The following is a 12,859-nucleotide window of genomic DNA, read 5'->3' as shown; positions in this document are numbered from 1 at the left end:
GATTAATGGCCAGGCTTACAACCCCGGCATAAGTGGGTAGCTATCTGGCCATAAACGTCTGGTTCTAGGGGACTTTAATGCGCATCACGCGTTATGGCATTCTCCCCTAGGTAACGACCAGCGTAGCAGAGCAGATTGAAAGCTCCACGTTTTGCACGGTGAATGAGGATGGCCCCACTAGGAATACGAGGAGGTGCAGCAGCTCGCCAGACATCAGCGAGCTGAATCTGGAAATAAGCAGGGTAGTCAACGAACATAAGCGGAATTTGTGGCTGGAACACTTGGAGCAATGTAATTTAAGCACCGGTGTAGGCAAACTATGGTCTACTGCTAAGTCACTCTTGCACCCCGGTAGACGGGATGACAGGACCTCAGTCACTTTTGGCGAAATAAACGTGACTGATCCGAAGAGATGCGCCAGGTTGTTCAACCGTCAATTTATGTTGCATCCCGAGAGACAGGGCAAGGCAAATCATCTAAGGCGTTTTGCCCCGACGGAATCTCTACATTGATGTTCAAGGATCTGGAGAGTACAACAACAGCTTTGCATACCATCACCACACACATTTGCCGTGGCTTCAATCAGCCCAGGCCATGTGATAGTCCTCGTGTCACTGGACCTATCAAAGGCATTCGACACGGTCAGCCATGCCAAATTATTTGATCACATCGCCAACACGTCCCTCCAGCCAGGCCTGAAACGATGGGTCGCACATTATCTGTGTGGTCGCCAGTCATTTGTGGAATTTAGGGATAAGAAGTCGAAGCACCGTAGAGTGAAACAGGGAGTTCCCCAAGGTGGAGTGATATCTCCGTCACTGTTTAACCTCTACCTATACTCCATTCCACCCCCTCCAGAGGGCATAGAGATCGTATAATATGCGGACGATCGTACGATCATGGCATCAGGCCCCCCAACCATTGATGACATCTGCGATAGGCTGAACGTCTACCTCAACGAACTTGCCTCATATTTCGCTGCAAGAAATCTGAAGATATCCGCCACCAGATCTTCAGCCACATTGTTCACTACAAATAAGCGTAAGGTGAGCTGACTGTGAAGAAGAAATGATTCCGACCATCAAGTGTCTCAAAATACTTGGCGTCACATTTGACAGCTCTTACACATTCTCCCCAGATGACAGCAATCTGCGATAAAGTCAAAAGTAGAAACAAGGTCCTCAAGTCACTTGCTGGCAGCATTTGAGGTGCAAATAAAGAAACCTTGTTGACCACGTACAAAGCAATTAGCCGTTCTGTGGTAAGTTTTGCAGCGCCAGTGTGGTCTCGTCAACTTTGTGACACGCAGTGGAATAATATTCAGATCTATCAGTATGCCGCCTCCGAACGGGCTGTCTTCTCAGTTCTCAAGTGGACCACCTCCATCAGGCGACTTTGTCCTATCCTACCAGTACGAAGACATAACTACATGCTGTCTGTCCATCCAAATCATCATCTTGTGGATAGATATCCACCGCCCAGAAGCCTTCAGGTAGGTCTATATGATCTAGAGCGTGAGGTTCAGCGATACAAGAGAAAACCTCTAGATCAAGCGACATATCATGCGGGTCTAAACAACATTCATGCAGACATGGTAGCAGATGCGGTAATTGGCTACCGGGTGAATGTAGTCCTTGGAGAACGACCGCCACCCATTGCACTCGAAGAATTCAACCTCCCCCGGCAAAGCAGAGTAGTTCTGGCTCAATTACGTTCCGGCAGATGCAGCCGCCTCAATTCCTACAGAGCTAGGATTGATGCGACGTGCAAGATATATGTCCCGATTGTAACCAGGGACCGCACGATACATGTCACCTGTTTAACTGCCCGGCCTGATCCAGATCCCTGTGGACGCACCCCATCTTAGTCGCAGAGTTCCTGGGCCTTGACACTCAACAGATGTGGGGAAGTTCAGATGTCAACGAAAGGGGTAAGCTGCTTATCGAATATATTATAAGTTGCAATCTGGCAATTTGTGATAAAGGGGATAAACCGATCTTTATTAGCAGGAACAGGCAGAAGGTACTAGATATTACCTTTGTATCGGATGAAGAATTTGCGACTGGAAAGTGTTGGATGACCACAGCTTCTCTGATCATCGTTATATTAGTTTCAGCCTTGGAAAAAATACTGCAGAAGTGGTCCTTCGGCTAAACAGAGGAGCGTTTTAGGATGAATTTCGGCACAAATTCTGCATGTCTATCCCTTCTAGACCAGAAAAGGAAGTGGCAACAGCGGAGGATACAATGGATCACGAAGGCCCTGAATGACTCGCTCGTGTCAGCATGTCCAAGTGTCCACCAGTTCTTGGTGAACCCAAGAACTGGTTGGTCTAAGGAAGGACTGCAGAAAACTCTTCGACAGAGCGAAAACCACAAGAGCATCACACGATTGGGACATCTAAAAGGCTGAGATAAGAAAATATAAGGGCGAGCTGAGAAAGGCTCAGAACAAATCCAGGGTAAAGTTCTGCAGCTCTGTGGTGGATACATCTGAGGCCTCTAGGCTAAGGAAGATTCTGTTCTCGAGACCTTTTAGGGTGAGGTATATGCATATAGTAAAGGGTATAGTCAGGCTAAGGAAGATTCTGTTCTCGACACCTTTTAGGGTGAGGTATATGCATATAGTAAAGAGTATAGTCAGAAAATGTATGGACAATGTCTAGTGAGGAAACACTAGAACTCTTAGTTGATACACATTTCCCGAGAAATTCTCCAATGGACAACGTGACCCCAGAAGAAGTTGTCACTGGCATGCATTCGTCGGAGGTTATTAGGGAAATTGTGTCTAAGCCGAAAATCCTTTGGGCAATAAGAAGTTTCGATGTAAAACCGACGACAATCTTGGTGGAGTTGGATTTCTAGGCATTAACTCTACCGCAAGAAAGTTTATTTATAACTTACTTACTAAAAAATGTATTACGGCAGGCTTAGGATCTGTGGATCTAAAAACATGGGTAAGCAGAGGAACACCTTAAGGAGGTATACTGTCTCCTCTACTTTGGAATATAGCCGTTAACAATATATTATTGTCTCTGGAACAAAAAGCGTATGCTGATGACGTAGCAATTGCGGTTAGGGGAAAGTTTCCCAGCACTCTAAGAGATATATTTCAGGATGCTCTACGTGCAATAGCGAAGTGGGTTACCGAAAGTGGTCTAGGTGTAAATCCATGCAAAACCGAAGTAGTTCTTTTCATCCGAAGATACAAGTTGTCTGCAGTGGCACCTGTCTCCTTGGGAGGAGAGAATATTCCATTTACAGAGAGCGCAAAATACATGGGTGTTTTGTTGGACAGGAAATTGAACATTTTGGTCATATCGAAACGGTTTCCTTACCACTGCCGTATGTATCAATCGGAGATCCTTTTAATTCAGCAAGTGGTGGAATGGTGAAGATACAATGTCTTAACGACGATTGGCATAAATATCTTTTCAGGCAGCCATTAAACCCCTGGAGATCGTATTTCTGAACACAAAAACCGCCCTCGACTGTCGCAGATCTCTCAACGAGATGGCTGAACTGTTCAAAATTCACCTGTTCTGGGTGCCGGGCCACAGCGATATCCCATTGAAATGTAAAACGGACGAGCTTGCGAGACTAGGAACTACCCTACACATTCCAGGGATACTAGAATTTGTGGGTATGCCTCTCGCGACATGTAAGCTAAGTTTTAAGGATCAGGCCCGAAGGAAACCGAATGATAGATGGTCACAAAGAGCGGAATGTGAGCATTCCAAAACTATGTGGCCTAATCTAAACTTGAAGAGGTCTACCGTTTTGCTGTCACTGGCTAGAACAGTCTCAGTCACTATCTACTTGGAAAACATTCTGACAGGCTGAAGCTTACCAGTAACGACTTCTGCAGAAGCTGTGAGGACATCGAAGAAGAAGAGACTATAGAACACATTCTGTGAGTGTGTCCCGCACTGGCAGTCAAAAGGAGTTCCATTTTTTTTATTTGTAATTAATCAATCAAACTCCCTTAGTGGTAGTTCTAACTTCTTTGAGAAGTTCTCATTTGTTTGATTTAGCGGATGTGAACATTCGGAAGGAAGATTGCACTATACAAGACACTGATACTATCCGTACTGTTATATGGTTCTGAAGCATGGGTACTTGTGAAAGCAGATGAGGCAGTGCTTGGAGTATTTGAGAGAAAGATTCTTCGTATATTCTCTATTAACGTAAACTAGTCCATGTTTGAATATATAGGTGATATATGAACCACGAGCTGTATGACGACGATAGCATAGTTACACGCATCAAAATACAACGGCCGCGTTGTCTAGGCATGTTGTCAAAATGGATGAAGAAGCTCCAGCAAAGAAGTCTTTTGAAGGCAAACACGGTGGTACACGCAAACCGGGGGACCAAAAGCCCGATGGAAAGATCAAGTTGTGGGAGACACCTCGAAACTTGGTGTTAAAGATTTTAGAATGAGCGCAGAAGATCGATGCGGCTGGAACGCTATTCTACGTTCGGCTAGTGGAGCAAATATTCTGTCATACCCAATTAAAGTAAAGTAAGAACATTCGGAATTTGTTGGAGTTTTTAACGCGACCTGGATGGTTCAACGGTAGGAACTAGAAGGAATCATCCTTCTTCTGTTCCTGTGGTATTACAATTGACGAAAACGTCTATGTGAGTCTGATGGCAGTCTGCCACTTAAACCTAACCTATTCCATTAAGTAACAACTGCAAACTTCTCACATGTCAATGAGTACTATCCGATTCAAGTTTATAGCTCAAGGATAAGGGGCATCCTTTTTAAAGCAGAGTCCAAATAACGGTCCGCAGTATGACACCTCTTTGGGGAGAAGTTTTTGGACAACTTACTGTCCATAAAAACCTGGACGTTCTTGCGTCAACACTGTACCATCTTAAGTTGTTGATGATGGTCGGAAAGTTTTTTTCTATATATTACGATAATGTTCAGAGAAGTCGTCAATGGCTTCCTTACACTCTAAGACTGTTCTTGACCCTACCGCCTTGGTTGCTGTAACCTTAAGGGCAGTTTACTATCGACAATGTGGCATTAAAACCGAACCACCTGACCTATTCCTGCTGAGGTGTGCAAGAGGGGGCAGAACTGTCTCTGGGTTCTCAATATAAGCGCCTAATCTAGTTCTTTCTTCGAGCTTTGATCCGTCCGCGTAGCATGAATTATTAGATTTCCATCAATGGAAGAATGTGACGATACAAAGTCTCCGGTACACGAACTCAATTGTTGTTGTCGCTATTTTTGTATGTGGTGTTCGTCAAGCTCCATAGGTGAGCAAGCTTGTTCTGGTCCATGCGACCGATAGCGGCGGCCATTGGTTATTTAAAGGCGCTAATAACTCGACTTGTTATATTGAGAATCACAAGCAGTCAGTATTTAAGCTTGAGCCCATACCGACCGGCCTCTCATTAAGAATCTTCACTTGACAAGATATAGTCGCCAAGAAAATAGTCGACATACAAACTTCTTTAATTTTTGTCGTATTTGGCGGAAATTTGGTACGTACTGCACACTTGTGATCTTTAATATTCATGCTTAGATAATTCTATTAATACGCATTCACATTCACGCATTAATACGATTACCAATTGTAATCCCATGGCAGCTGGTTGTACGTACCGGATTGACCCGATGGACTTCCTTATCGGCAAGGGCTGCCGCCTCAGTGTATAACTCACTGCTACAACAACAACAACAACCAATTGTTTATGTATACTGCGGCCATTTTTTTATTAAGGTACCACCCAGCGCTAACAGACACCGGTACTTAGGTGGGGATACAATGCCAGATATGAACCAACTTAGGGGCATGGTATGGAAACAATTAAGGATTTTGTAAGTAGCACAGAATTCCTAACTTAGATTTTTTTTTTCAAGTTTACTTTTTGGTATTTAGAACGCAAAACAAGCCTATTACTGGCGCAGGTGTGGCATCGGGCGGATTAATATCCGCACCCTAACCTAATAGTTATCGATGTTTTTCGAATATTCAATTGCGTTTATGAATTTTTCACAAAAAAAAAATAACTGAACGGAAGAGCTGATTAATATATACTTTTACAATAAAGTAACTTTTGGGGGGAACTTACTTTCAAACACATTGAAAATTTTTAAATATTCTTTCTTATTGGCCTATGAACTAATCGATGAATTAGTAACGTTCATTTTTGAAAACAGATATTTTTATTCAACTATTCCCTTAGAGTTTACATAAACAATAAACCGACCAGTTAATAAATTTCTAATTTTTATTTTAACATAAATCAAAATTATTTTGTGGAATGAAATATTGATTTAAGATCACCGTGTTTTGTTTTTATTGTAAAACAATGCATTAATAATAGAATCTAATAATGCAAATAATAACTAAAGGTTTCCACGTAAAATACAATATATACATAATAATCAGTGATTTCTAATGTAATATGATACGTATATGTAGAAAAATAAAATAAATAAATAAAAAAAATAGATATACAGATTAAAGATTAACAATATTAGTGCGCAACAATCTACATATACTCGTAACAAATTTTCTAATCAAATTCACATAAATATTTTTTATTGATTTAATGAAGTAATTTATATCGCTTTATATGTGTTTTATATAAAAGTATGAACATTTATGTATCGTAACAATATTGATGTTCTTAAAAGGACACTGAGGGACCATACACGACTAAATGTTAAAGGTTAATGCGGTTCATAGTCTGATGTAACAGGTGTCTGGAAGTGCTAGCGTTGCGCATACTCATACTCATTAAGACGACTATTCGTTTGATTATCACTTGACTCCGGATTACGATGAGGCAGCTGATGATTCTGTGATGCAATAATTGCTCTCTGTGTTATGTATGGATTAAACTGCATGTATATTTGTCGTGGATTTTGAAACGTTGGCAGTCGATTTGTGCATGCATACTTTGATGCATTATTGGAATAGGCACGACTATTACCTATTACAGAAGTCCAGTTATGTGGACTATATTGTTGTTGATGATGTTGCTGATGATGCCAAAGATTTGAGTAATCTATGCATGTTCTCGCATCATCCTTACAAACATTATATGTTTGACTAACCTCTTTTCTTGGTGTATTTGTCTGATGTTGCTGCAAAGCACTTTCTAGTGTATAGCACGCGGAATTTTGCTGATAAGTTCGATATTCGTATCGGCTGCTGGTACCCTTTAAAGCTGAATTGTTCGTTAGGCTGGCATTAATGTGTGTGCTGGTGTTATTGGCAAATATGGTACTGTTAACATTTCCGCAGTTGTTTTGGTTTGCGCTCTTCTTTGCAGAATTACTATCAGCTTCTTGCACGTCGGGCTCTTTAAGAGCCCCCAGATGTCATTCGCCCGCAGCTGTGACTGTTGTCCATTGCCAAGGACTACTGTAGGCCGATTTCGAATTACTGCAATAAATAAACATGAAGCATTTTTACATAAGAAAAAATATGTTATACTACCTTCCAAATAAAGGATGCCACAATGGAATATTAGACTCATTAGATACCATTGGTTCTCCGGGTTTCGCGCCATTTTCAAAGGTAATATTGTCGGAGGTCTTTGTTGGTTTATGCTTGGCAAATTCGCTTACTGCATCAAAGTTCCTTGTGTTCCGTTGCTGTCTAATTGAGGAAGTTAGTGGGGAAGCGTCCATATTGATACCTCCAACTATGTAATTTTCTACAGATATGTCTTTAGCACCGCCCTTTGTTTTTTGGTATTCAGTGTCTATGTTTGAGACATTTCGTGTTTGTATAGTGGACAATGAGGTATTGTGTGTTTGATGATGTTCTGGATCCAGAAGGTTTGATAATGATTTGCATGTAAGCCTTGGTTTATTTTCCGTATTTGGTCGTTTGCTATTGGGGTGTAGACTGTAGTCAGATCCTTGGCGAAATGTGGAGGAACTACGTAAATTATAAGTTTTCCCCAATCCATCTACACTACTACTTTGTGCGACTTCCATGTTATTTGTGGATAAAATGTTTTTGGCTTTCGGATTTTCAACACTTGGTACTTTGTTTTTAGTAGGTTCTATAAGAACACTTTGGTTAGTATTTGTTGGAAGAGCAGTACCTTTGTCTGATGTCTTGTCTAATACGTTGTCTTTTAAATGACTTAAGTTAAGAACATTTTGCATTTGGTGCTGCAGAATCTTTTGGAAAAGTGTTAGCTCTTCAGTTTGTCCCGGTTTAAGAACAGATTTCAATGCCGTATTTGCAAAAATTCCACCTAATGTTTTATTATCGGTGGATATATTTGTTGGCAATTGATTTGATTGCAAACTGCTTACATTAGGAGGTAGCAAAGAATTATTTGAAGATGTACTGTTTGGAGCTTTTACCGTTTTAATAATTTCTTGAGAAATTTGTCCAAAGTAAGGTAGCCACAACATTTGATTAAGAACTGCCATTGTTGTTGCATTTAGGTTGGAAGACAGATTATTTTCGATATGTGAGAGTTTTACAGTTTCTTCCTTGGCTGTTGACGTATTAATGAATGTTGGTTTGGGTAGTAATTCTTCGTTCGTGCAATACTGCTCGGGCATTTCACATGTGTTTCCAGTCTGACGACTTTCATGACCGCACTTTAATTTGTTGCCAGTGTTCAGTCTTAAACTTGAAGACGATTTGTTTAGGCCCATATCCTTTATTTTGGGTTTCTCGACTTCCATTTCATTCTTAAGAATTGCTTCTAACTGAGCCATTGATATAACAAGAATATTTGGGTTTTGAATTATTTCTGGATAGGCGAATGCTTCTGGAAGTCGAAGTTCGGGCCTGGTTGTTATTAAAAGAGGAATTTCCCGGGCAGGTGATGCCAAAACTGCACTTAAGCGGTCTTTGGGAACTAGAATTGGATCAGGGACCTTCCACTGGGAGTTGCGTATAAGAAGGCGTAGTTGCGTTAGCGGGTCGGGGTCTTTATCAATTATTGCCATATTAGATTTGACATTATATTCATCGGTGGCGAGTTTTTGTGCAGTTGTTACATTAGAACGAAGTCTTTTTTTCAGTGGCTCGGCATCTGTATTTTCATGAGTGCTATCTTCGTCGTCTATAATTACTGTTTCTATCAGATTCGAAGGTGCAACGCATTTCGAGTATATGGAATTCAAATGTTCAATTTCTATAGGCTTATCGTCTTCAATTTGAGATTTTGAATGGCCTGAGAGGGTGTTTAGCTTTATAAACTGCTCTAAAATAAGATTCTTAATTGTTTCGGAAGAAGACGCTAGAACAGATGAATCATCCATATTAGGCGACTTGACTATATCTGAACTTGATGTAACCGCACACTGACTTCGAGATTCTGAGGGGGGGCAAACTTCCTCCCTTTTTTTGTAACTAAGATCTTTTGGAGCTTCTTCAGTGATAATAATATGATTATTTTTATTATTTTCAACGTTATATAAATTTGAGGCATTTTCCATAGTTGTGTTATTATGTAAAATTATCGGTTGCAGGTCTACAGATACATTATTGGGGCCCAGTTCGTCATCAGTTACTGTAGTACATGCTTGTTTTTCAAATGTATCCATGAACTCATTTGGATGAAATAGTTCACAGTTCAAAGCTTCAATTTCACCTGCTTCGTTAAATGAAAGACATTTGGGTGGTTCATTAACCAACTCAGCTGATGACATATCTTTATTTTGTAAAATGTCTTCAGTGTTCTTGGCACTGGTCACATTGTCTTGAATAAGATTGTGTTCACAACTTGACTTCACGAGGGTATCTATTAAATCTGCGTCACTGTTAGCATTATCATCACAGTGTTGGAACAAGTCGGCGTCGTCCAATAAATCCTTTAGATTTCTAGTTTTGGCTTCTAAGCTTTCATTGTTTTCATCAACAGAATTTTGCTTTGTATCTAAAGCATTAATCTTTTCATCTAAATGTGGATTCTTATTTATACTATATTCCATTAATTCCACATCACTATCTTGATCAGCATTATGAACACTTCTAAGGAACAGACCTGTTTTTGGACACAGATGGAATGAACCATCGTCTTCAGAAGAGTTTTGATATGTAGCACCCAATATGTCGCCAGTACAATTTCTAGAACTCGGCGATTCACGGTTTTTTAAGCCATTAGTAATGTGAACAGCATCATCAACTATATTGGACACAATAGTGCTGTTGCCATTTTGGACAGCACAGTTCACTGTATCACCATAAACAATACATGCGCCCATGGTTGAAGTGCTGACAAGAGAATCACAATTGGGCAAACCCGAATCTTCTATACATTCAACATTTATTTTTATTGCAGTTTTCTTACATGAGTTTTGCTTCTTACGTTTGTTTGATTTATTCTTTTTATACTTTTTTGAAAGAGGCTTAGTTTTTTCATCAATTCCATTTGTCTGAACTTCGACATTAGTTGGTTCAGAAAAAACGTCTTTAGTTATTTCCGATTCGAGCACAGGTTTCTTGTCAGCAGCCACATTGCAAACATTTGCCGTTTGTGATAGATGACTTAGTAAAGGATTTGCATTCTCTCTTTTCACTTTTAAAAGAGGCGTAGAATAAAGTTTTAGGACTTTTGAAGTCGTTGGGTCTGACCGTGGCATTGCACGCCATCCGTTCGATGTCTTTGTTATGCGAATACGGTTCCTTTTGTCATAATCTTCGCAGCGGACTTCAATTATACGCGTATTGTCTTGTTTAGCCCATAAAAATATGGGGTTCACTTTTGCGACATGAAAAACATCTCCAATTGATACTTGTGTTTGCTTGGTGGATACATTGGTAATTTCACTGCTGACAATCTTAGAATAATCTGGAGTCTGAGATGTACACGTAGATGACGACCATATATTTGGACAATTGTTGATAATTCTCGTTTTGGAATTTTTCTCCAAATTAAGATTAATAGGCTCACCACTTCCCAAATAGCATTTGGGTTCATTCTTTATATCTCGTAGCAAATTTTTCGGCTTTATAGGATCTTCTACTCTGAGGTGACCAAACTTTGGTTTCGGCACTTTCTTGTTTGAGCCCCTAGTAGTTCGCCGTGTACTAGGCTGTTCTTCAAAAACTAAAAATATATCTCTCGCGACTCTCCGCCTTTCGGACTTTCTGTGTGATACTTGTTCCGTATTCGATTCCAATGTAGATTCAGGTTCCCTTTTGACAGTAGTCCTTTTTCTTGGTGTAACCATCGGTTTGGGAGCCATATTAGCTTTAGGCTGTTCAATTCTTTTTGTCTTTGAAGAGTTTCCATTAACATTTTGTTTGGATTTGGCAGTACTTCTCGGCATATTTGCACAGCAATTTATTGCTTAGACAACTGAGTCGATTGTCATTTTTTAACCCGTATTCTGATGCAGTGTACACGTAATATTTCCCAATAAGAAACAAATATTTTTCACATTTCAACTATTAACGGCTTACTAATTAAGTTTTGTGTTTAGAATAAAAATATATTAGGTGAGAGAATAACAGGAAAGTCCCGAGAAATAATATTAATTCGCTTTTTGAATGAAAATCTCCAAAATCGATTAATTTTGTATATATCATAATACGTCGAATCGTTGTTTAAGTGATGTACAATTAATAACTATCCAGAACCGGCTACCAAAACCAACAAAATTCATTTAGTTGATTTGAGTTACAGAATTAAAATCTTATGGCTATCTTATACGGTACATCAAATCCCCGCACAGGACAGCTGTGAGCACCAGGCAAGACCAATTTACCCAGGTGTACACAAACATCTGAGTAAAATTTTTTCTCGCGGAGTACACTGTCTGTCAACGGGATTTCATAACGTTCGGTTGTGTGTGCTTTATACTTATGAAACACAGCCCACACAAGTAAAGAAAAATGGCGCCAACTAGTAACACACTCAAAATCAGAGTTGCACTCATCACTGATTTTAACAGATAGTGCACTCGATTTTTTGCTGTTGGCTAACTGCTCCTACCTGTTAAATTTGTCTTGTCACCACGCAGGCTGGAGCTTTAAGGTGGAGTTACATACAATGCGCACGCATTAAAATGCAACTCCGCAAAAAAATCTCACAAAAGCAACGTACAAAAGTTAAAGAATTTTCAACTTTGACGATTGAACTCGTGCGTCATTCTGTATTGCCAAACATGAAATAGTGTTTTTAGGCGTCAATGTTAAAATTGTTTAACTTTTCTGAGTTACTTTTGTGGGATTTGCAAAGCTTCATTTTTAATGCGTGCGTATAATATGTAATTCCGCCTTTAGGGTCCGATCCGTGTGGTGTTCATTGCTATCCCGCGTCCACAGGTTGTGAATAGTGGAATGCTCCATACGGAGTGGTTGCAATCATGACATAATTACCAGGTAGTGTACCGTATACAGCTGAGTACAATTTTTTTCGTGAAGTGCAACGAGTTATTGTTGTGTGTGTGTGCATATTATAGCTAAGAACCATTGCACACACAAACAACCAAAGTAGCGCGAACTACTAACATACTCAAAATCACATTTGCTCTAATCACTGATTTTTACAGATAGTGCATTCAATATTTTGTTTTTGGACAACTGCCACTACCTGTAAATTTTGGTTGCAATAGCAGTCGCGGTGAGTCGTAGTGAGAGGCCGGGTGGCACCGGCACTTGCACAGGTACTGAGTGCCAATGATGATCGACATGACAAGGTGAGTTATTGGCGCCTTTAAATAACCAATGGCCAAGCTGTTCCCGCGGCGATCAGTCCTTTGGACCGGAACGAGCATGCTAACCAACAGGAGCTTGACGAGGATCGCCACCTCCACATGAAAATGGTGCTACAACAATAAAATGACTCAAGAAGAATTTTTAAACTTGAGTTATCATGGGCATCTCTGTGTGTGCTAGTTTGCGTGCTTG

General features: G+C 40.2%; 1 protein-coding gene and 1 long non-coding RNA gene across 3 annotated transcripts; one reads left to right on the top strand and one right to left on the bottom strand.

Moving 5' to 3' along the window:
* The first annotated feature begins 256 nt into the window (after positions 1–256).
* On the top strand, positions 257–6,277 carry LOC131998534 (uncharacterized). 2 transcript variants are annotated; one of them, XR_009398775.1, is made up of 4 exons: positions 257–1,930; positions 1,985–5,501; positions 5,609–5,838; positions 5,900–6,277. It is a non-coding gene; the product is annotated as an uncharacterized LOC131998534 (long non-coding RNA). The 2 variants fall into 2 exon arrangements; XR_009398774.1 differs by having other exon boundaries at positions 1,985–5,838.
* Positions 6,270–11,540, bottom strand: LOC106094970 (uncharacterized). Its single transcript, XM_013262213.2, has 2 exons — positions 7,469–11,540; positions 6,270–7,414 (listed from the first exon to the last, which is right to left on the bottom strand). Exons 1-2 carry the CDS (start codon positions 11,275–11,277, stop codon positions 7,351–7,353), a joined length of 3,873 nt encoding a protein of 1,290 aa, XP_013117667.1. The 5' UTR covers positions 11,278–11,540; the 3' UTR covers positions 6,270–7,350.
* Positions 11,541–12,859: the final 1,319 nt, after the last annotated feature.

Source organism: Stomoxys calcitrans, chromosome 1, assembly GCF_963082655.1.
Source record: "Stomoxys calcitrans chromosome 1, idStoCalc2.1, whole genome shotgun sequence".
In the NCBI taxonomy this organism is placed as follows: domain Eukaryota; kingdom Metazoa; phylum Arthropoda; class Insecta; order Diptera; family Muscidae; genus Stomoxys; species Stomoxys calcitrans.
Note: the sequence above shows the minus strand (reverse complement) of the source record. Positions and strands in the feature narration are given on the sequence as shown.

What these genes read in the sequence shown, in the direction of transcription:
- LOC106094970 (XM_013262213.2), bottom strand. Translation starts at nt 11,277, where the DNA reads ATGCCGAGAAGTACTGCCAAATCCAAACAAAATGTTAATGGAAACTCT. An exon ending in TGGCATCCTTTATTTGGAAG is followed by an intron (nt 7,415 to 7,468) that starts GTAGTATAACAT and finishes TATTTATTGCAG; the next exon opens with TAATTCGAAATCGGCCTACA.